Source organism: Bos indicus, chromosome 17, assembly GCF_029378745.1.
Source record: "Bos indicus isolate NIAB-ARS_2022 breed Sahiwal x Tharparkar chromosome 17, NIAB-ARS_B.indTharparkar_mat_pri_1.0, whole genome shotgun sequence".
In the NCBI taxonomy this organism is placed as follows: domain Eukaryota; kingdom Metazoa; phylum Chordata; class Mammalia; order Artiodactyla; family Bovidae; genus Bos; species Bos indicus.
In genome coordinates, this window is record NC_091776.1 from 64,000,092 (window position 1) to 64,024,517 (window position 24,426).

The 24,426-nt window shown below is 48.4% G+C and overlaps 1 protein-coding gene across 5 annotated transcripts in view; it reads right to left on the reverse strand.

Annotated features, from left to right (window-relative positions):
• Positions 1–20,612, reverse strand: part of ACACB (acetyl-CoA carboxylase beta) — a 115,422-nt gene extending 94,810 nt beyond the window's left edge. The window contains exons 1-4 of one of the 5 annotated variants that reach the window (XM_019977293.2): positions 20,174–20,377; positions 10,181–10,240; positions 9,536–9,736; positions 2,098–2,753 (exon numbers count right to left, since the gene is read on the reverse strand). In XM_019977293.2, the coding sequence (XP_019832852.2) occupies positions 2,098–2,669 (572 nt within the window). In that variant the 5' untranslated portion in view covers positions 2,670–2,753; positions 9,536–9,736; positions 10,181–10,240; positions 20,174–20,377. Of the gene's footprint in view, positions 1–2,097; positions 2,754–9,430; positions 9,737–10,180; positions 10,241–20,173 lie in introns of all 5 variants that reach the window. The other 4 variants (XM_070769717.1, XM_019977292.2, XM_070769718.1 and 1 more) reach the window with 4 other exon arrangements.
• Between the last annotated feature and the right edge of the window lie 3,814 nt (positions 20,613–24,426).

Here is a 24,426-nt window from a genome sequence, read left to right on the forward strand (position 1 = left end):
ATAATCTCTCCCTGCTCTCTTGGTGTAAGCCAGACCTACAGTCAATAGACTCAGCTCATGGGGTTACATCTTATGTAAACACCAGTTTCACAGAAGTAACAAAAGTGGTAATTCAGAATAGAATGGTTTTGGACATGCTCACAGCTGTTCAAGGGGGAACCTGTGCTATAATTAAGGTTGAATGTTGTGTATATATTCCTGATTTATCTAGCAATGTATCAGATGCTTTAGATGATATGAAAAAAAAAAAAAAACAGGTAAGAGCAATGTAAAATGAAAACATTCCTTTCTGGACTTTGGTACTATCTTGGGTAAAGGGTGATTGGTGGAAAACTATATTTACCATTGTTATAGTTGCCTTGATAGTTCTGCTCTGTGGACCCTGCATTTTACAATATATTATGAACTTTGTAAGCCAAAGGTTGGTGTCGTTCTCCCAAATTGGCGGTCGGAGAGCCAGGGAGAAATATATCCCTATGAATGATGCTCATACTATGAGTTAAGAGCATCAAGAGGGGGGAATAAAGGAGGAAACAGAACAGGCTCTATCTTGAAAGCAGGACTCCATCTTGGGCCAGACTGTGGACTTTGAGCTATATGCCCAGGATCTATGGAAACGACATACCAACTGGAAAACCAGGCCCCCAGAAGGAAGAGCCCCAGGGCTCTCCATCGCTAAAAGAATACCCTAATTTTCTGTGTAACCGAATAGAATCATACATTCTATTATGCTTCTTGGGGTGTGACCACAGGCCTATTGATAATTGTCCACTGTTAACTACCTAGGTTTAAGGCACATGAATCGCAGGTTAACTTTGATTGTCAGGGAATTTTGGGAGGTGGGTTTGGGCACGTACACTTAGGGTATATAAGGTTTTCACAAAAACTGGTTGGGGTCCTTGGCTAAGAGGAGACTCTGCCTGGGCCCGCTGGTGTAATAAACTGTACTCTACTATCTGCATCGCCCTTCTGAGTGAATGTGTTTCCCGGAACACGTGGCTACAACGCTAGAACACAGCAGAGGTTCTTTCAGGCTGTCGGAGTCGTGGTTGATGGAGGCTCTTTCCTGCTCTCTGCTCACCGCATTTCCCATGTTTTCTACCTGCAACTATTGTATCCCATTCATAATTTGGGAGGGGAGGTGGCAAAGTCCAATAACAGTCACAACAGAAACAAAGCCAGTGGGACTTCCCTGTGGCCCAGTGGTTGGGAAACCGCCTTGTAATGTAGGGGATGTGGGTTCGATCCCTGATCAGGTAACTAAGATCCACATGCCTCTGAACAACTAAATTCACGAGCCACAGCTAGAGTGTCTGTGCAGCAACAAAAGACTCTGCATGCCACAGTGAAGACCCGACACAGCAAACAAATCAATAGTAGTTTCACTACTTCACTATAAAAAGCAAACAAAAAAAAATAACTGGAAAAAAAAACAAAACCACTGACGCACCCCTGGGACAGTCCCACCTGGGATGGACCTATAGGTGTTTGTTTTCAACAATCAACTTGATGGATGTGGTTACAGTATTTGAATTTCTGCTTTTTCTTTTTTTGGAGGTGGGATCTTAGTTCCCCGACCAGGAATTGAACCCATACCCAGGGCAGTGAGAGCACCAAGTTCTAACCACTGCACTGCCAGGGAATTCCCTTGAGTTTCTGCTTTCATCACTGGAGGAAGACTTGTTTTACAGTTGTTAATTATCTGTTGGATGAATCAACAAATAAATGAATATTCATCAGGAGGCAGGGACACAGTCCCTCCCTTGGGGTTTCCATCATTGCTTTGGCTCTTGCCAACCTGAGCTTCTTTCTGCTTAGATTATAACTAGTTGTTACATACAAGGTCATCTGCCCCAACTAGACCACAGTCTTCTGGAAAGCCAATGTCCTGGCCTGGAGCCCTGTACTCACAGGAGATACTCAACAAATGATTTTGAGAGGAGGGAAGGAAGGTGGGGGGGGGAGCCTCATGTCTCCTGCTTGCCACATAGCCACCTTCAAAGCACTGGCATAGCCGGTTGCTTGGCTGCACAGGGAAGGGTGTAGACCCCACCGCAACGCTGCACCTCCTGGTTACGGGGACAAAGTCTGAGTTACCTTATAACGGGGGCACAGGTCTCAGTCTCGCCTGCGGCATGAGCAGTCTCCAGGGACAGGGTCCCCAGGCTGGCCCGGCTGCCCTTCCGGGAAGACTGTCGGAACAGGGCAGCACCAGCATCTTCATCGGAGGAGTTGTCATCAAAAGAGCCCAGGATGAAGTTGGTCATCAGCTGTCTCTTGATGTGTGCCTGCTTCCTGTCTTCTCTGGAGAGGGTTCTGGCTCGCTGGCCCTGGGGCCTGGCTGGCGCGGACAGGTCATTGGTATTTGGGATCTCCGGGCCTTCAGTCTCTGACCCGTTGGCTTGGCGTGCTGGGGAGGCGTCATCAGACGAGAGGGGGTTTCCTTGGGGATTCTGTGGCAGAGGTGATTGGGAGGGCCTCTGCTGGCAGGTGTCTTGGGGTCCTTTGTGGGAGGCCAGCTCAGCCTGGCTAGGGGTCTTTGGCAGAGGGCTGCTGTTGCAGTCTTCCTGCGGTGGCTCCTGGGATCCCTCTGAGGCTGGAATCGGCTCCTGACTCGGGGTGAAGCTCACTTTCCGTTTACTCTTGGTGACTTGCTTGGAGTCTGACATTTTCCCTCAGCTTTTTAATTGGGAAAAGGTCAGGCAGGAGAAAATCAGACAAGATAGAAAAAGAAGCAGGATCATTCAGAAAATCTGTAAGGAGAACAAGAGAGCCATTTTAGGATCTATGCAATCATGTTACCTGGCTTCTTAAAGGAGCTGGTGGCAAAAGCCAGTTGGGGTGCTATATTCGGCAGAGAGAGCTAGAAGGGAGAAGCACTAGACAGGGAGCGGAGAAGGAGCTCTCCTCCCCCAGCTCTGCCCATCATGAGCTCTGGGGTCTGTGGCATGTTTCTTAACTTCTAATTATAGACACTGCTACTGCTGCTGCTGCTAAGTCACTTCAGTCGTGTCCAACTCTGTGTGACCCCATAGACGGCAGCCCACCAGGCTCCCCCGTCCCTGGGATTCCCCAGGCAAGAACGCTGGAGTGGGTTGCCATTTCCTTCTCCAATGCATGAAAGTGAAAAGTGAAAGTGAAGTCACTCAGTCGTGTCCGACCTCAGTGACCCCAAGGACTGCAGCCTACCAGGCTCCTCTCTCCATGGGATTTTCCTGAGACATGCATAAATCATGAAAATGCATGTGAGAGAGAACTCAATGAGATTAGGTACATTGAAAGACTGTTACAGAGTCACTGGGCTTCTCTAGTGGCTCAGGTGGTAAAGAATCTGCCTGCAATGCAAGAGACCTGGGTTTGATCCCTGAGTCAGGAAGATCCCCTGGAAAAGGGAATGGCCACCCACTCCAGTATTCTTGTCTGGAGAATCCCACGGACAGAGAAGCCTGGTGGGCTAAAATCCATGGGGGTCACAAAGAGTCGGACACAGCTGAGCGAGTAACACTTTCACTTTTCACTCATAGCATCATTATTCATAATATCCCCAAAGCTGAAACATCCCAAGTGCCCACTGATAAAAGCCACTGACAAGATGTGGTGTGTCCATACAATGGAATATTGTTCAGCCACTAAAAAGAATAAACTTTATGCTAAGTGAAGACAAACAGTTCCGGCAGACCACATATGGTGTAGACAACACATCTGGATTAGGCAGAATTGATAGATATGGAAAGATTAGCAGTTGCCTGGGGCTAATGGGGTGGAGATGAAGGTTAATTGTACAGGGTTTCCGACTGGAGTGATGAAAATGTTCCAAAACTGATTGTGGTGATGGTTTCACCACTCTGTGAATAGATGAAAAACTGCAGAATTGTGCACTTTAAGTGAGTGAGTCATATGGTATATGAATTATACCTCAATAAAGCTTTTCTTTAAAAGAAAAAAAAAGGGTAGGGGGACTTCCTTGGTCCAGTACTTAAGAATGTGCCTTCCAGTGTAGGGGACACAGGTTCAGTCCCTGACTGAGACACTAAAATCCCAATGCCTCTAAGCGTGTGGACGACTACCAGGCCACAAGCCACAACCAGGTAAGAGCCCACGTGCCGCAAGGGAGATCCCACATGCTGCAACTGAGATCTAACGAGCCAAATAAATAAGCACTTAAAAAAAAAAAAGACTTCAGGGGCTTCCCTGGTGGCTCAGTGGTAAAGAATCCACCTAATGCAGGAGACACAGGTTCCGTCCCCAATCCGGGAAGATCCCACATGCTGAGGAGCAACGGAGCCCATGCACACAGCTACTGAAGTCCATGCGCCCTAGAACCCATGTTCCACAACAAGGGAATCGGCTGCAATGAGAAGCCCGGGGCACTGCAACTAAAGGATAGACCCCTGATTGGGCAGCTAGAGAAAGCCCTTGGGCAGCAACGAAGACCCAGCAGGGCCAAAAATGAATACACAAATTTTTTTTTTAAAGACTTTATTATATTCCAATTTGTAGATGAAAGGGATTGTTGGCTTCTAGAATCATCAGGACTTGCTGAAATGTGGTTTGGGTTATTTTCTGGGTAACACACAGGGTCAGAAGATGTTTCTCTTTTCATGTGCTCAAGTTTCCTTTTAAAGAAAAGTCAGTTAAGGGTTGGTCAATGTTAATCAATGTAACAAACCACTTTAATAGAACAAAGCGGGGAAAAAAATTGATCATCTCAATGAACACAGAAAAATCCAACACCATGGGGAATTCCCGGTGATTAGGACTTTCAGCTTTCACTGCCAAGGGCCTGGGTTCGATCCCTGGTTGGGGGAACTAAGATCCCAGAAGCCAAATGGCATGGCCAAAAAAAAAATCCAACACCCTTTAATAACAACATTCAGAAAAGCAGGAATAGAAAAGGACTTCAACAGAGTAAGGCACACTGATGAAAAAAAGTACAATAAATATATATTCAGTGTTGAAAGATGGTAAGCTTTCTCCTAAGATCTGGAACAAGACAAGGATGCTCACTTTTATCACTGCTATTCAACATCCTACTGAAAGTTCTAGCCAGAGCAACTAAACAGGAAAAAGGAATAAAAGGCATCCAAATTGAAAAGACATAAAATCACCTCTGTCCACAGATGCCATGAGCCTATATACAGAAAATCCTAAAGAACTACCAAGAAATGCTAACAAAGGTAGTAAATTAAGTGATTGTTGGATATAAGATCAATACACAAAAATCAGTTTTGTTTCCATACACCAACAATGAACAATCTGAAAAGGGAATTAAGAAAATAACTCCATTTACAAAATCACATTCCAAAGAATTAAAATACCTAGGAATAAATTTAATCACAATGGTGAAAGACCTATAGACTGAAAACTAAGAAACGTTGCTGAAAGAAATTAAAGAAGACCTAAATAAATGGCAAGACATCCCATGCTCATGGGTTGGAAGACCTACTTTTGTTAAGATGATGACACTACCCAAAGCAATCTGCAGATTCATATGGAATGGCAAGGGGCCCCAGACAGCCAAAACAATCTTAAGAAAGCAAAACAAAGTTGGAGGACTCACACTTGCCAATTTTGAAACTTACTACAAAACTGTAGCATGGTATGAGAATCAAGAGACATATAGACAAATGGAATAGAATCGAGGGTCAAAAAGTAAACCCATACATCTATGATCAGTTGATATTTGACAAATATCAGGCTTCCCTGGTGGCTCAGCTGGTAAAGAATCTGCCTGCAATGTGGGAGACCTGGGTTCAATCCCTGGGTTGGGAAGATCCCCTGGAGAAGGGAAAGGCTACCCACTCCAGTGTTCTGGCCTGGAGAATTCCATGGACTGTATAGTCTATGGAGCCACAAAGAGTCGGACACGCCTGAGCGACTTTCACTTCACTTCATCTCACTTCACTTTTGGGAAGATCCCCTGGAGAAGAGAAAGGCAAGAGTCTCTTCACCATGTGGGTCTGGGAGAGATGGCTTGAAGCAGGCTACAATTTTGATTTTCAGATGTCATTTCTGAAGCTGCATTCAGGAACACCAGCTGGTGTCTCCATAGCAGTTCTGAAGAGTGCCAAGCAGAAGACCTTGTACAAATGTGGCTGATTTTAGGTACACTTTAAATGTACACGTTGGTGGGTCTTTCCGAGGGTCCAGTGGCTAAGACTCCACGCTCCCCGTGCAGGGGGCCGGGGTTCGATCCCTGGTCAGGGAACAACTGCCACAAGTAAAAGTGCATGAGCCACAACCACAGAGCCCCGGCGCAGCTGAACACATGAATATTTCTGAAAAATAAATGTACTCGTTGGAGGTTTTGAGAAATAAGAAACTATAAGTGCATTAAATGGAAATGCTGAGCTGCCCACTACTCTAAACAGAAAACCACTTGAGTTATTGCTGAGAAAATAAAAGAGCAAAAACACGCTGCAATGGTTCGAGGTTTTGGAACCCTGAGGATGCAGTCTTCACATTGACTCCCACTGGAAAACCAGCCACTCTCTGGTTTTATATGACACGGGCACCCTGATAACTTGCTGGCTGTGTGAATGGATGGCTGATGGGGGCTGCAGGTAGAAGGACGGAGAGGTGGTGCGTGGAGAGGGGTCAAGTGGATGGGCAGACGGGCGAGATGGCGAGAAACATGCATGGTAAGCAATTGAGGGCTGGTGGGTAAAGCAGCCAAGCTCTAAACTGGGCGCTAATGAATGGAAGGGATCAGCAATTCCCCTCACTTTGGCCTCCTTTCTCACTTTAAGATCTGCTGTTAATTCTGATAGGGGCCAGCGGACCTAACATCCCAAATCTACCTTGCAGAGGTTCAGTTCAGTTCAGTTCAGTCGCTCAGTTGTGTCCGACTCCTTGCGACCCCAGGAATCACAGCACGCCAGGCCTCCCTGTCCATCACCAACTCCTGGAGTTCACCCAGACTCACGTACAACGAGTCAGTGATGCCATCCAGCCATCTCATCCTCTGCCGTCCCCTTCTCCTCCTGCCCCCAATCCCTCCCAGCATCAGAGTCTTTTCCAATGAGTCAACTCTTCGCATGAGGTGGCCAAAGGACTGGAGTTTCAGCTTTAGCATCATTCCTTCCAAAGAAATCCCAGGGCTGATCTCCTTCAGAATGGACTGGTTGGATCTCCTTGCAGTCCAAGGGACTCTCAAGAGTCTTCTCCAACACCACAGTTCAAAAGCATCAATTCTTTGGCGCTCAGCCTTCTTCACAGTCCAACTCTCACATCCATACATGACCACAGGAAAAACCACAGGCTTGACCAGACGGACCTTTGTTGGCAAAGTAATGTCTCTGCTTTTGAATATGCTATCTAGGCTGGTCATAACTTTCCTTCCAAGGAGTAAGCGTCTTTTAATTTCATGGCTGCAGTCACCATCTGCAGAGGTTACCTGCACAAAAAAACTCAGAGTCTTTCCCTATATTCTTTTTTTTTTATTTGTTTGTTTTTAAATCTGGCTGCACTGGGTCTTGGTTGCGGCAGGAGGGACCTTTCTGTTGAGGCACGTGGGATCTTTAGTTGCAGCATGTGGGATCTAGGTCCCTGACCAGGCATCGAACCCCGACCCCCTGCATTAGCATCAGGAAGCATTTAACAGGAGGCTTCCTGTGTGCTGTTTTGGATCTGTCATGAATCCTCTGTCCCTTATTAATTCCTGAATATTCAGGAATTAAGTGCAATAGCAAGCTTAGGAATTAGGAGTAGGGGTTTAGGAATGCATGTATTTCCTTCGTTAGTTTTTCCATACGGTGATAAGTAACTATTTACGACCCTCTTCCTTTTTATGAACCATACGGTTGAAGTGATTATTTACAACCCTCTCTCTTTCATATGGATGACCTCATGTTTCCTTGATAACTTGTAAGTTTTGATTTTTTTTTTTTTTTAACCTTTGTTTTTACATTGCTTTTATTATTATCAGTTGTGTCCAACTCTTTGCAACCCCGTGGGGGTCCATGGAATTCTCTAGGCCAGAATACTAGAGTGGGTAACCTTTCCCTTCTCCAGGGGATCTTCCCAGCCCAGGGATTGAACCCAGGTCTCCCACATTGCAGGCAGAGCCTTTACTAGCTATAAGTTTTGATTTTATCTCTGCCGAAAATAGCTACCTTGTAAGGCAGTATAAATACCCACACAATGTTGAATAAAACACCTTTGCTCCATCAGAGCTTGGGTCCCCGTGTCCTCTCTCTCTCTCTCTCTCTCTCTCTCTCTCTCAGGCTATTTCTCTGGAGCGCAGAGCCCGCTGTGTTCACTTTCCTGCCCAGGCTTCTGAGACCCTCTCGAGAAGGCGCTCTGCGCCTTCACCCCATCGAGAGGGCACCAGGTGCCTTCGTGAACAGCTCAAGCCCCGTGTCAGGAGCTTTACTGGTTTTCTGCATAAACCAAGGAATGTCAGCCTCTTTCTCTCTCCTTTACTTTCTTATCATCGACTCCGGACCACCAGGTTCCGGTCCATTAAAGGACCTCAACACATTAGGAGCACAGGGTCTCAGCCCCTGGACCAACCTGGAAATCCCCATGTTCCCTACTTTTGCCAGTGTGATGACTGGGGGGAGGGGGGTGGCCCATAGGCCACCACATGAGAACTTTTCACAAGTACATAGAGACAAACGCGGAACTCTCTGAGAAAGCGCCTCTGAGCCTCAGTTTTCTCATCTGTAAAATGGGGATACCAATTCTTGCCCCATTTACAGGCCTCACCGTTGCTCTTTGAATAACCTAGATAGCATTTGTGTAAATGCTATCAGAGGCATCAAGGAGCCATCAAGCATGTACAGTGCCTTCAAGATCCCAATCCTCAGGACAACCTGGTGGATGTTACAACTGCTACGGTCTCTATTTCAGTCCCATTTTACAAGTCAGTAAACTGTGGCTCAGAGTTCAGTTCCTTGACTCTGCTTATACTCAGGCCCATGCCGGTACCTTTCCCACTGCACCACCATCAAAAGTGGATATAAGTAAATCCCATAAAGTGGAGGGTGTTCCCCTGAACACCTGGATACGATCCTAAAGTCAGATACCCAGCCATGAACCTAGAGGGTGGAACCAGGTGTGCACAGCCAGAGTCTAGAAGGAGCACTGTGCATGTGGTTCAGACCCACGGGCAATCAAGGCCAGTGACGTCCTTCCCGTGAACCCTGGCAGACAAGCCATGCTGAGCCGCTGCCCTTCACTGACACAACCCAGCTGACCCGAAAACCCAGTGGAGGGCCGAAGCTATTTTTGTTTCTTGCAAACCGAACACAAGCAACAGCTGCCTGGTGCCAGGGCAATTGTGGCCTTGATCGTAACACAGGCAGAAAACCGCTCATTTCCAACAGGTGCTGGCTGGTGGCCGGATGGGGCTGGAGAGGGAAACGGGTCAGGGGTTTGTTTTCCAGCTCTCCCCCACCCTCCCCTGCCGCAGCACACCCAACCATACCTGGCTGGGCCTTCGAGGGACAGAGAAGGGCAGCAAGTCAGTGTTAAACCAGCCATCCGTTCCCTTTCCACAGAGATGAACTCTTGAGCACTCACTGCCACTTACCCCCGCTGCTGGGCCGCTGGCTCCACTCTCGTGTGGGTCCGACAGGCGCCCACGGGGTGACTAAGGGAAGTGGGCCGTGGAGTGTCCTGTTTCAGCAGGAGCCTGGTGTCATGCATCAGGCCAGGGTGGGGGAGGAGTTTGGACCAGCCCGTGCTGTACACGAGTGAGCTTTCTCCCAAGTCAGGCACCCTTATCTGCCATCTGTAAATATAAGCCATTTGCCAAAGTCCTTGCCCTTCTCCCTCCTGTGGGTTCAAACTTGAGTACTTAAGAAGCTGTCTGTGCTCTAAGTGGCTCTAGGGCCCACTGAGCCACCTCCCTCTGGCTTCCCACCATCCTAGAGTTAGAGCCTACTTCACTGCTCATGCAATCACCCACCCTCTCGCCCAACTCCAAGTCTCTAGAGTTTTAAATACTCCTTAGGGACTTCCCTTGGGGTCCAGTGGTTAAGAATCCACCTCCCAATGCGGAGGACACAGGTTCCATCCCTGGTGAGGAAATTTAGATTGCCTATACCAAGGGGCAACTAAGCTTGCACACCGCAACTAGAGAAAGCTTGAGAGCCACAAGGAAGACCCAGTGCAGCCAAAATTAAACAGAAAGCACTCCCATAACCAGGCCAGCTTCTTGGTCCCGTGTATTCACCTGTCAGACACTGGTAGGAGGTGTCCGTCCCAGCACAACCTGGGTTTGGCCAAGGTGAGCCTGATGGAAACAAGCAAAAACATCAGGATGAAGTCCAAGGCCCCTCGGGCTAGCAGGCAATGGTGCAACATGCTTTTGCAAATTCAGAGAGCATTACAGTAATAGAGGATGCTATGCCAGGCCCCCAAGGTGGTCAAACCTGCCAGTAGATAATTAAACCTGCACTCTGGCCCTTAGGTTTGGGGTGTCGCAGGTAACCCTGTGTTTCCCCATAAGCCACTCAGGTTCCCACTGCCAGGCTGAGAGGGGGACATTTGGCAGGTCCAGTGTTCTTGCTTGGTAGGTGAGCAGAGGCCAGAGGTCACATGTGAAATTCATGACACTGCCGTGAGTGGCACCAAGATCCCCCGCTCCAGGCCAGCGTGGGACAATAGTCACTGTAAAGACCCACTGTCCTCAGGTACCTTGGTGGGTGCCCGGGACACTGATGTGGGTTCTCACCTCACACGGGGTGAGTTCTGGGCGAAGGAGCTTCAGCATGCTCGTCGGCAAAACAGTGTAAGGGCGCAGCTCCCAGAGGAGGCGCCAAGAATCCAGAGCGGTCACTCAGGCAGGGCGCTGAGCACAGTTGATCCAAGCAGAGAGCCTCAGGCAGGATGGATCACTGCCCATTGGCACTCTGCCCCCCAGAGGGTTGTCTCTGACGAATCCTGTCCCCTCTCTGAATCTGTTTCCCCATCAAGAAAAGGAGGGAAAATCCCCAGCCTCACACATGTCATAGGATTACTGGTAGGATCAACCGAGACCTGTCGAACACCACCCTCCCTTTCTTGCTGAACCAAAATGGAAAGAACACGGCTGGTGATGGTGAGATTCTCCTCCACCAAGGGGCAGAAACAGACTGGGTGTTTCTACGCGGGTGGCCGCCCCAGTCCGACACTGCTCAGGTGCCCGAGTGGGACAGGAAGACCCTCACAGAGAGACACTCCTTGGACCCCCTTCAGCTTTGCAGGCCTGTGGGGCAGGTGGTTTCTTCCAAAGAGGAGGCCATCTGTGGGGCTGCAGCAGATGTTAATTCAGGCTGAATTCATGTCTGTTAATTAAATTCTGTCTGTTCCCTGATCCAACAGAGATGGTCCTGAGAACTGTGTGTGTGTGTGTGTGTGTGTGTGTGTGTATGACTTTTTATGTTATTCAGAGAGATGAGGTTCTTAATTTTATATTTATTTTGCGTTTTTTATTTTTTCTTTTTGCGGCTGTGAGATCTTAGTTCCCTGACCAGGGATCAAACCCACGCCCCCTGCATGGGCAGTGCAGAGTCTTGACCATTGGATGGGCAGGGAAGTCCCAGAGACAGTGGTACGGGACAGGAAGTTTATCCCTAATAGATCAGAGGGGTGTGTCTTCCTGCCAGCAGCGTTTTCTGAGCGCACGGCCACTGTGCTGAGAGCTTCACACACATGGTCTCATCAAGAGGGGCCCCTGAAGTCCTCTACAAAGGCACTGCCTCTTCCTCACCTTCTGTGGGCCCCATCGCCTCCCAGGCTCACACCGATAGGACGCAGGTGGCCATGCTGTGAAGCCCACGCTCCTAATCTTCATGTCCTCCTGCTCTCTGTGCACAATTTCCCCCATAAGCCCCGAGGAAGGTCCTAAAACCCCAGACCTGAGAAGTGACTGTTGGGGGCGCTGCTTGGGTTCTTAGAGCCCTGGCTTTGTTTTTAAATCTCTGCATCCACGCCTTTAAGAAACTAAAATGCAACAAGAAATAAATAACAAAATGACTTCTCTAGCCTCGGGGGTTCTTCTCCTGGGAAAGGTTTTGGGAGAGATGGGAGAGTTCTACCCAAAGGGAAAAATAACCTTTTAAAATCACGATTTAGCCACTAGAATCCCAGAATCAGGAAAAGTCACATCTGGAACGCAGTTCATTTTCTTTTTTTTTTTTTTTTTGGCCGCACTGTGTGGCATGTGGTATCTTAGTTCCCTAATCAGGGATGGAACTCATGTTATCTGCATTGGAAGGCAGACTCAGCCACGGACCACCAGGGAAGGCTGTGGAAGGCAGTTCGGAAAGAACTCCTTCCAGGTGTGGAGATGGACAGGGGAAAAATTAAAGAGATGACATCTGCTCTGGGCCTTTGAAGGAGGAATAGGAGTTCACCAGGTTGCCAAGGGGCCAGGAAATCTCAAAGAGAATTTGCCCTCGACACCTGCTGGATGGCAAATTTCTAACTCTACTGTCTAAAGATGGGAACTCAGCCAAAGTCACTAAACTGGGAGCAGTAACCAGCAGAATGGTTCTACTGTGAAGGGATAATCATTTGTTTTCTTTAGAAAGTTTGCATCTGAAGAAGATATTTAGGTATAGCTCCCTACAAATGGGGAGACTTGAGAAATCACACTGGCTGTGTAATCCGCAAACCTCACCTTTCCCTGCGACTGTGGCTGAGGGCATCAGTACTGCGTCCACACTTCCTTGCCCCCTGAGGAACAGCAAGAGAACTGCAGCCTCCACCTCTGGGAACAGACTCTGTGCTCTGCTATTCTTCAACTACGAACAACAGCTAATAAATAACAACAGCTACCCCTCCCATTATGGGGCTTCCCTGGTGGCTCAGAGGGTAAAGCGTCTGCCTGCAATGCAGGAGACCTGGATTCGATCCCTGGGTCGGGAAGATCCCCTGGAGAAGGAAATGGCAACCTACTTCAGTACTCTTGCCTGGAAAATTCCACGGACGGAGGAGCCTGGTAGGCTACAGTCGGGATCGCAAAGAGTCGCAGACGACTGAGCAAATTCACTTCTCACCCCTCCCATTATAATGAGCATCCTGCATTCAGGATCTCGTTTACTCCTCATGTAGTCCTACGAGGAAAGTATCTTATCACATTTCACAGATCAGGCATAAGAATCCAGTGCCCAGAAAGGGGAAGTGAGTTTCCCAAAGTCACACAGCTTTGGAGGTGCATAGAACCCAGCCCTGTTCTGCCTGACTCCAAAGCCTAGACCCCTAAGAGGGGGAGGTGAGCAAACTATTGATTCAATTGATTAACTGGCCACCCTCTTGGATGGATGGAATCAGAAGCCTGGAAGAAACACGGGGAGGGTCGGCAGTTCTGAAACTTGTCACCTGTCAGAACACCTAGGCCTCTGGAGAATCTCAGCAAACACTGATAGAGCAAGCCTGAAATACCAACACCCAGTTGGTCCTAGAATCGAGCAGGTGTGCGGCCTCAGGGGCCACCGATGTAAGAACCCAGCTTCCAACAGGAAAACACATTTGAGAAAAGTCTGTACATTTCAGTTCTTCCTGCAGTCGGGAAAGGCTCAGAATCAGAAGTCCCAGGGTCCTCTGGGACTGTTGACCTGGAAAGGGGCACGTCCCTGGTGCCTGTTACATGGCAGGTGCTGGATTTACACCTGGGGAGACAAATTCAGCTTTGGATGGGGTTGACCTGTGTGTGTGGCGGGGGTGTGCAGGCAAAACCAGCCCGAATGTTTCCAGATTGACCCCTGTCTTGGAGGAATGTAAGAGCAGCGATCCCTCACCTCCAGAGGAAAACTTCCTCTGTGAGCTCAGAGGTCTATCGGGCTCATCTGTCCTGATCCTGTCTCACTGGCGTCATTCCTATAGAAACTACAGAAGCTGACTGTTCTGCGCGCCTGAGGTCCCCTCCACCTTCCAGAGGGAACTCTACCCTCCTTCCTCTCTCTTCCTTCTGTGCCGGGAATTTGCATTCTTCAACCATCACTCATTCACAAGCAGGTAATTCCTGGGCACAGGCGAGGTGCCGGTTGTCATGGATATGGAGCAAACAGAGCAGGAATGGTCCTGCCCAGCCAGGGTTTACACTCTCAGTGGGAAGCAAGTTAAGATCTTGGAGCAAAGTAAGGGCGCAAGCAGGGGCCCTGCCTCAGTCTTAGAGGTGAGGGAAAGCTTTCTCAGGGATATCTCAGCTGAGACGGAAGGTGTGTGACTTCACCAGGCAGAGGTACAGGATCAGGAGGAGACAGAATCTCTCCAGGAACCCTACACGGTCGGCCTGGCGCTGAGAAAAGGGTGGGGTGGGGGTGGGGGTGGGGTAGCAGACGGGGATGGTGAGCAAGGTGGGGGCCACACCTCCTTCTTGGAGCTGGAGAGGGCTGGAGCTATGGAGAGAGCTCAGAGAAGGTGCTACAGCCAGGCCACCCCAGCAGGAATCTCAGCTCTGCCACCTACCTACCAGCAGAGTGGGTAACCCGAGCCTTAGTTTCCCCAACCTCAGCAGCCCACCGGGGCGATTAAATGCACTCACGGGGTGGGTGAATTGTTTGCTGTTGTTCTTTAGTCGATGAGTTGTATCTGACCCTTTGTGACCCCATGGACTGTTGCCCATCAGTCCATAGGATTTTCCAGGCAAGAATACTGGAGTGGGTTGCCATTTCCTCCTCCAGGGGATCTTCCCGACCTAGGGATGGAACCCATGTCTCCTGCTTGGTAGGCAGATTTTTGACCACTGACCTACCTGGGAAGCCACAGGCGAACTGTTTAGCTTGGTGTAAATGAAGGATGGCCCCTGCCTTGGGGGTCAGGGATCCAATGCCTTGTTTTCCCTGTGAGGTAGAGCTGTTATATGATGGGGACTTCTTCCTCCCGTCACCCCTGGCTCTGTTGGCTGAGCGCCTCCACTCAGGCTGGTTCCCGGGTGGGACCACTGCAGCACCCAGCCTGGAAGGCAGTGGTGTAACTCGGGGCGGGGGGGCACCTCCTTCCCATCTGAGCCATACACCACCCTGGGGACTGCGGTTCACTTTCAAGGCTGCCCCCATGCTTCCTGCCAGCTTTGGAAATGCAGTTGCCAACTTTAGAGCTGAATCGATTGAGCAGCAGCGGTCTCAAGGGCCACTTCCTGCTAAAGTGTAGTGACACAGAAATGCCAAGGGGCGGGGACGGGGTCTGACGGTTGGCTCTGCCCTTGGGACCCAGCCCTCTCACTCTGGAATCCCGGTTTACAATCTCATGAAGTGTAAGCAAGTCGGCCTCACTGATGAGGGATCAGGTTTAGTGCCAGAAATAACCTAGGTGTTTTTTTTTCTTTTTGAGTTTGAAATAATGACACCTATGAGCAACACAGTGTATTGGTTGAAGTATTGGATCTGGAGATGCTAGATTCAAGATTTCTGCTCTTTATTTCCTGCATGATCTTGAGCAGGTTTCCTCACCTCTCTGAGCTTTGGTTTTCTTGAGGATTAGACGGGGATGGTAAGAATGCCTTCCTCCGAGAGTTTTGGTAAGGTTTCAGTTCACTAATATACAAACAATGCAAATCATGAAAGCATGTTTCTTTTATGCATTTCCCATTGGTTGCATTTTCCAGGATGCTTCAAGCCTTGTGCTAAGTACTCTGCCTAAGACCAACTTTAAGCCACAGTTTTCTCTCATGGGGACCAGTGTACCAGCCTCCTGACCCATCTACCTGCCCCCAGTCATGTCTCTCCAGTCCATTACGAACACAGCAACCACGGGAATCATGTCATAGAGTCACGGAACTTCCCTGATGTCCAGATTATGATTTCTAAGTATATTTCCCACTAAAAGGAACCAGGACCCCTTGGAGAAATGACTGACTCCAGGGCTGGGGCAGACTTGTAAACACAGGAGGTACACCCTGAACGGCCTTCCCTGTCAAAAAAAAAGATACTTAGGGCCAGAAAATAAGACGACAATTGCAGTGGATTGAAATACATCAAATATATTGACATTTTTAAAAATCATGAGGTCATACTGTTATGACAACAAATACAAACCCTGCCCCTCACTGACACCTGGAAGGTTGCCGTGGCATCACTTATTACTTTGGAGACTGAATTACCAAAGAAAGGGATGTGATTGAGCATCTATCCTGCCTTTGCTGTAGGAAAAGACCCTGTATGCTTCAAGGTTACCAAGCGGTGGGTGAAAGTTCTAAGTCATAGAACAGGGATGGCTCATAAACACGGAATGACTGATGGCAGTAGGAAACCATGATTCACAACCATAACGAAATAATAATGTCCTAGGCTCCAACCATCGGTGACTTGTAAAGCCATCTGGGGAAAGGTTGAAGAGGAATTTCACAATGGAGATCAGGTTATCCCCAGACTCTACGATGAGTTGGCATCACTGCTAGTGGGATAATCAGACGTTCTGTTCTTCTCGACAGGACATGAGGAGTATACAGCAACAGCTCTGCATTTGGACCTGAGTTCATTCAAGACTCTAGACTTAATACTTTATTAAGAAGGACAGAGAAGCTTGCTACATGATGCCTTGAGGGTGCTTATTCAGCTTAATCAGCCAAGTCCAGCATGGGGAAAATTCTACAGGACACATGATTCCATTTCTTCAATAAGCAACTGTCATTTAGTAAAGGAGGGTAGTGATTACTTTAGGTGAAAAGAGACTTACTACGACCTTTCGTGGGTCCTGATTTGAACAAAACAACCTCAAAGACAAAATCTTTGAGGTGACCAGAGGACACTGAGCATGAGCTGGATACTGGATAAAGGAAACAGCATTAATTGCGCTGGAGGTAGATAATCATGGCAATGACTTTATATTTTTATTTATTTAACTGGCTGCGCCAGGTCTTAGCTGCAACTTGCAAACTCTTACTGGCAGCGTGTGGGATCTGGTTCCCTGACCAGGGACTGAACCTGGGCCCCTGCACTGGGAGGGTGGAGTCTTAGCCACTGGGCCACCAGGAAAGTCCTGGCAATGGCTTTTGTAAAAAGTCCTCATCTCTTTTAGAGCAATGTACTGAAGTATTTATCTGGCTCTGAGATTTGCTTGAAAATACTCCAGAGAAACAGAACTTGAGTTAATGACAGTAACTTGAGTTACTCAGTAACTCGAGTTACTGAAGTATTCAAGGGAAAAGGTATTGAAGACTATAATTTCTAAGAAATGTGTACAGGACTTCCCTGGCGGTCCAGTGGTTAAGACTCCATATTCATAATGCAGGGACCCAGGTTCAATCCCTGGTCAGGAAATTAAGATCGCGGCCAAAAAAAAAGAAATGTGTAAAAAGTGTAGATAGAGAAACAGACATGTGATGAAGCAAATATAATAAACCGTTACTGGCAGAATCTAAGTGGTGGGTGTATGAGTGCTCACTGTAACTTTCTTTCAGTGTTGTTGTATGTCTGAAAATGTTCATAATAAAATGTTGGAGGAAAATACAGGAGGGAAAGGTGTATGTGTGAGTAGGAGAAACTAGAAGAGCAGAAGGCCAACTGCCATTGAAGGCAGCTGGTGAATGTGTAGGGCTTGCTGTGCTATTATTCACTCTACCTCTGAGTGCGTTTCCCAAAAAAGTTCATTTGTTGTACTAAAAAGTTTAAAAATACATAAAGCAAGACGTAAGGCACCCAGCCTACTGATTAGAACCTGAGTAGTTAATGGGCTTCCCAGGTGGCATTAGCAGTAAAGAACCCACCTGCCAATGCAGGAGACTTAAAAAGAGACTCAGGTTCGATCCCTGAGTCAGGAAGATCCCCTGGAGGAGGAAATGGCAACCCACTCCAGTATTCTTGCCTGGAGAATCCCACAGACAGAGAAGCTTGATGGGCTACAGTCCATGGGGCCACAAAAAACTGGACATGACTGAAGCAACTAGAACACACACACAGTCACTGAGTCACGTCCAAGTCTTGCGACCCCCTGGACTATAGCCCGCCAGGCTCCTCTGGCCATGGGATTTCCCAGCAAGAATAATGGACTGGCCATCATCAAAAAATCCACAAACAACAAGTGCTGGAGAGGGTGTGGAGAAAAAGGAACCTTCTTGTACTGCTGGTGGGAATGTAAATTGATACAGCCACTATGAAGACAGTATGGAGATTCCTTAAAAAACTAGGAATAAAACCCCATATGACACAGCAGTACCACTCCTAGGCATATACCCTGAGGAACCAAAATTGAGAAAGATATATGTACCCCAGTGTTCACTGCAACACTATTTACAATAGCTAAGACATGGAAGCAACCTGGATGTCAATCGACAGATGAATGGATAAAGAAGATGTTGTACATATATACAATGGAATACTACTCAGCCATAAAAAAGAACACATTCAAGTGAGTTCTAATGAGGTGGATGAACTTAGAGCCTATTATACAGAGTGAAGTAAGTCAGAAAGAGAAAAACAAACAGAAACAAGTATATTAACATATATATACAGGGAATCTAGAAAGATGGTATTGATGAATCTACTTATAGGGCAGCAATGAGATGCAGACATAGAGGACAGGCTTTCGGACAAGGGCAGGGGAGAGGAAGGAGAGTGTGAGATGCATGGAGAGAGGGGCGTGGAAGCATAGACACTACCATATGGAGAATAGATAGCCAATGAAAACTTGCTGTATGACTCAGGGGACTCAAACCAGGACTTTGTAGGAACCCAGAGGGGTGGGGAAGGGTGGGGAGTCAGGAGGAAGGTTCGCGGGAGGAGACATATGTACACCTATGGCTAACTCATGCTAATGTATGGCAGAAATCAAACCAATATTGTGAAGTGTTCATCAATCAATTAAAAATAAACAAGTATAATTTTTTAAAAAAAAGAATACTGGAGTGGGATGCCATTTCCTTCTCCAGGGGATCTTCCCAAACCCCCCAAGGATCAAACCTGGGTCTCCTGCATTGGCTGATGGATTCTTTACCACTGAGCTACCTGGGAAATTAAAGTGTTTATTTCCCCGTAAAGATCAAGTATCTGGTATAAAGTCATACTCTAATTTCTATCTCAGATCTGAAGGTAACAAGAGGCTGAGGGAGTTTACATGACACCCAAGCAGGGGCACATAAAACTCTTTTGCATGAACACAAAACGCCTTCCCAGAGCTCTTCAAATAAAGTCACGCTCTGGGGATGCTTGCAACTCTGATCACCTGACTTAGGATGGGCTGGGTCTTTCCATATAAAACCTGGAGAGGTCAGTCAGTAAAGAAATCGCATCTTGGAAAAGATGCCCCAAGACACTGTTAGAAGCAAAAATTATTTAGAAAACAATGTCTATACCTTCCAGTTTTTAAATTGAAAAAGACCTGCTTCCTGGGAACTCCCCCTCAGTCGTGCCTGTGTGTGTCAAAATAACAGTAATGACTGACGTGAGACGGGATCAAGAACACAGTGCATTTTCAGAACAAAAAGTCTGAAGGACATAAGGTCTGGGAAGTTTTACACTAAACTGCATCGTAAAGGGGCTTCCCAGGTGGCGCTAGTGGTAAAGAACCGGCCTGCCTATGCAGGAGACCTAAGAAACTCAAGTTCGATCCCTGGTCGGGAAGATCCCCTGGAAGTGGGCATGGCGACCCACTCCAGTGTTCTTGCCTGGAGAATCCCATGGACAGAGGAGCCTGGCGGTGTACGGTCCATAGGGTCACAAGGAGCCAGACACTGAAGTGACTGAGCACACACACACGTGCACTGGTAAAGGTGGGGCTCCCTGGAAGGAGGAGAGAGAGACTGAAGGATGGTTCAGGGAGGAGCCCTATTTTACTACATGCTTGATTCAAGACTTCCTTAGTACTACGCTTTTTAAAAAATGAAAGAAAATCATGTCTTTCTGGCCACAGAGGACACCAGAAATGTTTGACTCTTAACAGTCTGCATTTAAAAAAAAAAAAAAAGAGCGAGTTTGAGAAATCAGACATCTATAGGAAACAGAATTCTTTTCCTGATAACAGAAGCTTTGGGAGTCAAAAATCTCCCCCCTTGCCTTTTAGGTAGGCCTAAACTCTTCTGGTTTGGGGAACTGATAAAAGTTTGCACAGGGATCCCCAGCAACATACCCATTTATAGAAGCAAAGAAAGGTCCTTCATCTACACTACATTTCCAGCCCTTTACATCAGCTTCTCACAGCCAGCCATGCTTCTGTCCAGAGGCTGCCCTCGCTATGTGTTAAATTCCTGTTCACCTGGACACTGGCTGTGTGGTCAGTGACCCCAGGGAGAGGAAAGCTCACTTACCACTTATCTCTGCCTCTTTCCTTTCCCCATGTCCTTTCAACTGGGCATCCAGGCTGAATTTTCCAGGTTCACTTTTTGCCGAGGACCTGAATGTCAGCTAGCCAGCTGCTCACTGAGGGGACTATAAATGTCACTTTCAGATGAACTAGCTCCTGCTGTTTAAAAATATCCCTGGGGCACTCCACTCCCAAGGCTGTGAAGAGTGGCATAAGCCAGGCGAAGTGCGAAAAGTTCTGTCACCTCCTTTTAATCCCATTCCTCGCTTTATTTCAAAATCCCTAGATCTCTGAACCACGGGTCATTTAAAGTCCAAGCTACCATCAGCAATACAGTCATTTTGGCCCTCCTGACACGTGTGGAAAATTAACCCTGAGCAGGGCGTGGGGTGTCCGTGAAATGTCTTCTGGAACAAGCCCACAGTGAAGGCCCAAGATGATCACTTTCAAAAGATCTCCTGGCTTCTCTCCCCGCACTCTCTTGCGTCTCAAGAAAGATTTTGTAAAATCTCTTGAGTCTCAAGGGTCTCAAGGGTCTCAAGGAAGATGCCACCTGATGAAATGTCTCCTATTTTTCAGGACTCAGGGGGAAAAAAAACAGAACCAAACAGCTCTGTTCCCATGCAGGGTCAGATGGCTGTCTCGGGGACTGACGGAGAAGACATAAATCGGCTCTGTGCCACGGTTACAGAGTGTTCCGCAGCTGGGGTGTGTGTGTGGAGGGAGGGGGGCTAGAGGCTTGTAGGACAAAGGTCACGTCCAGATTCGAGCCAGAGCTGGGGCGGGGGGAGCCAAGGCCGCACAAAAGGGCATTCCACTGTGCTCCGAGAAGGGATAAGGGCACCGCAGTTCAGTGGCCTGGCAAGTGGAAAAACCCGTAAGGGCGCTGAACTAACGCACACATGATTTCAGCGGTGGGTATGCCAGGTACAGCTTCACCCTGCCAGAGCGACTTCATTTCTGGGCACGTTTTTCAAGAAGGAAGAGTTAGCAAATAGTGAATCTCATGGGATTTTCTCCAGTGGACTTACAAAGAGGAAGCGTATTTCTTGCCTGCTGCCCGGGTTCTCCTGAAGCCTGGATATCATCAGCGGGAGCCTGGAGTTGGGGAATGAAAAAAATGCAGGTCAAGGACTCAGTCAATGGTGGGGCTTAGGTTGTTTGCCCAGCCTACTTCACTCCAGAAGAGCTCACACAAGCCTGTGGAAGAGCCATCTCTCTAAACGCAGACATGTCCTCCGATGTCTCCAGGGGGAGCCATTCGTAACTCAGGGAAATTTTTTTAACACTCCATTGAAAATCTCTCCCTAATGACTCCAAAAAATTATGATCTGGGCAGAGGGTCAATAGTGGCAGGACTACTGGGCTTTGAAATCAGATTGATCTGACTCTGAATCCTTGCTCTGTCACCTGTGGCTTTGGGCAAACGGCCAAGCCTGTTTTTTCATCTAAAGACTTCACCGCATGGTTGAGAAGAATAAATGAAACACTACAAACTTCCTTAGTAGTCCAATGCTTGTGAGTCCACCTTGCAACGCAGGGAAAGAGGGTGCGATCCCTGGTCAGGGAACCGAATCCCACATGCCGCAGGGCAACTGAGCCTTCGCATTCTGGAGCCCAAGGGACACAACTAGAGAATTCCATGTGCTGCAAAGCAAGATTCCTCACGATGCAACGGAGATCCCGTGTGGTGCAACGAAGACCTGAAGGATCCTCCAGCCTACCCTCTTATCGTACAGATGGGGAAACCGTGGCTTGAACTGGGGTTGGTGGGTCACATGATCTGTAAGCAGAGGAGGAGTAACAGAAATCCTCAAGTGGCCAAGACCTGCCACCTCCAGCCCCCCCACCCTGCATGGTGTAACCCCCGACTCCGGGGGTCCCAGGTGATACCGACGCAGCTCTGAACTCCAGCTGCCCAAGGGGGAGGAGATGGAGCCAAAGCACAGAGAGTTCCTGCAGGTACAGCGAGTCGCCTCGCAAGGGCATTTGCCCTGCTCAACCTTGAAGACTCTGGCTCCTCTACCCTGAATTCTTCCTACCTCCCAGCCACCCTGACACCCCTCGGGACGTCACTGCCTTCCTGGCGTGGCCTCAGCGCCCCCTGGTGGCCACCCAAGGCCCAAGCTGCAGAGTCGGCCCATCGCCAAGCCCAGCTCACATGTGGCTTTTTGCCCAACTGAATTCCAGAGCAGGGCCCCACCCTGGATGCTGCAGCCCAAACCCTTCTCCCAGGGAGCAGATGATTCCACCCACTGAGGCCCATACCAGCTTTGTCCCCAGGGTGCCCCAGTTCTAAGAGTTCCATTTACCAAAATCCCCCTATGGCACAGAGTATCTGATTGTTCATGTATGGATGTGAGAGTTGGACTGTGAAGAAGGCTGAGCGCTGAAGAATTGATGCTTTTGAACTGTGGTGTTGGAGAAAACTCTTGAGAGTCCCTTGGACTGCAAGGAGATCCAACCAGTCCATCCTGAAGGAGATCAGCCCTGGGATTTCCTTGGAAGGAATGATACTAAAACTGAAACTCCAGTACTTTGGCCACCTCATGCGAAGAGTTGACTCATTGGAAAAGACTCATGCTGGGAGGGATTGGGGGCAAGAGGAGAAGGGGATGACAGAGGATGAGATGGCTGGATGGCATCACTGACTCGATGGACGTCCCAGTGAACTCCGGGAGTTGGTGATGGACAGGGAGGCCTGGTGTGCTGCGATTCATGGGGTCGCAAAGAGTCAGACACAACTGAGCGATTGATCTGATCTGATCTGATCTGATCGTTACATAGGATTGATTCCGAGTTTCCCTGTTTGGCCCATGGGTCAGCAGGGAGTTGTAGCTTTTTGTCATCAGTGCCAGCCTGGGAAGGGTCTATTCTCCTCCACTGATAGCTACAGGGCAGGTGAGAAAGCTGGATTTGGAGCAGGCCTGCCGGGAGGATGCTGATGCTGACGACCTTTGAAGGCCCTGAGTTCTAAGGACCCACCTGCTCCTTCTCTGACTCAGTCAAGGTTCAGGTGGAAACAGCCAGCCAGAGGGTAAGGGACCTGTCACAGGTATTTGAGCTTAGGTGACTGCTGTCTGCTGTTTAGTTCCCCAGTCGTGTCCAGCTCTTTATGACCCTCCCCCGTGCCGCCCCCATGGTAACCCACCAGGCTCCTCTGCCCATGTAATTTTCCAGGCAAGAATATTGGCATGGGTCGCCATTTGCTACTCCAGGGGATCTTTTTGAACCAGGGATTGAATCTCCATCTCCTGCACTGGTAGGTGAGTTCTTTACCACTGTGCCACCTGGAAAGTGCTAGGTGACTTGCAGGGGTTACTTAATGTAAGCTGTCTCTGGAGGGCTATATCCTTGAGTCTGATGCTGGAGCTTGAAGCCCCGGGCCAGGCTGTCGGGACAGAGGGATCTGAGGCAGCCGGGAGCAAGAAGGTGCTGGAATCCACAGGCACAAGCCCATGCGGAACTAAGTAATCTTAATTCCTGAGATGGTGTACCAAGAAGGGCACATAGCTTCTGTGGTATTGCCAAAAATGTATAAATTCATAAATCACGGGAAAGACTGAGAACATGTCACAGACCAGCTTTGAACGAGACATCATAGTGAAGTGTAATGTGGCATCCTGGATCCTGATATAGAAAAGACATTACTGGGAAAATGAGAAATTTGAATAAAGCTCGTATTTAGTAGGGAGCATTGTACGAAGCTTTTTAATATAACTGCACTTTAAAGTCTTTTTGGCTGCACTGGGTCCTCGATGCTGTGTGGGCTCTTCCCTAGGTGTGGCAAGCAGGGGCCACTCGATGCTTGGGCTTCTCTGTTGCAGGGCATAGGCTCTAGGGTTCCTGGGATCAGCAGTTGCGGCTCCTAGGCTTAGTTGCTACTCAGCACGTGGAACCTTCTGGGACCAAGGATCAAACCCGCGCTTCCTCCACGGGCAAGCAGACTCTTTACCACTGAACCACCAGGGAAGCCCCTGTGCCGTTTTGATTCCTGGTTTTGATCCTTGTACTGTGGCTCAGTAAGATACAAACATGAGAGGGAGCCGGGTGAAAGGTAAATGACAACAGAGTTTAAAATAGTTTTACAGGTTTAAAAGGAAGTTCAGTGGGAAATCTGCTTCCCTCCTGTCCTTCAACTACCCAGGTTGCTTCCCCACAGGGATCAATGTTAGCAGTTTCTGATGTCTCCTTCTAGAGTAACCTGTCTGCCCCAACTGTCTCCAGCCCATCTGCCGCATTTGCCATCTTGACCTC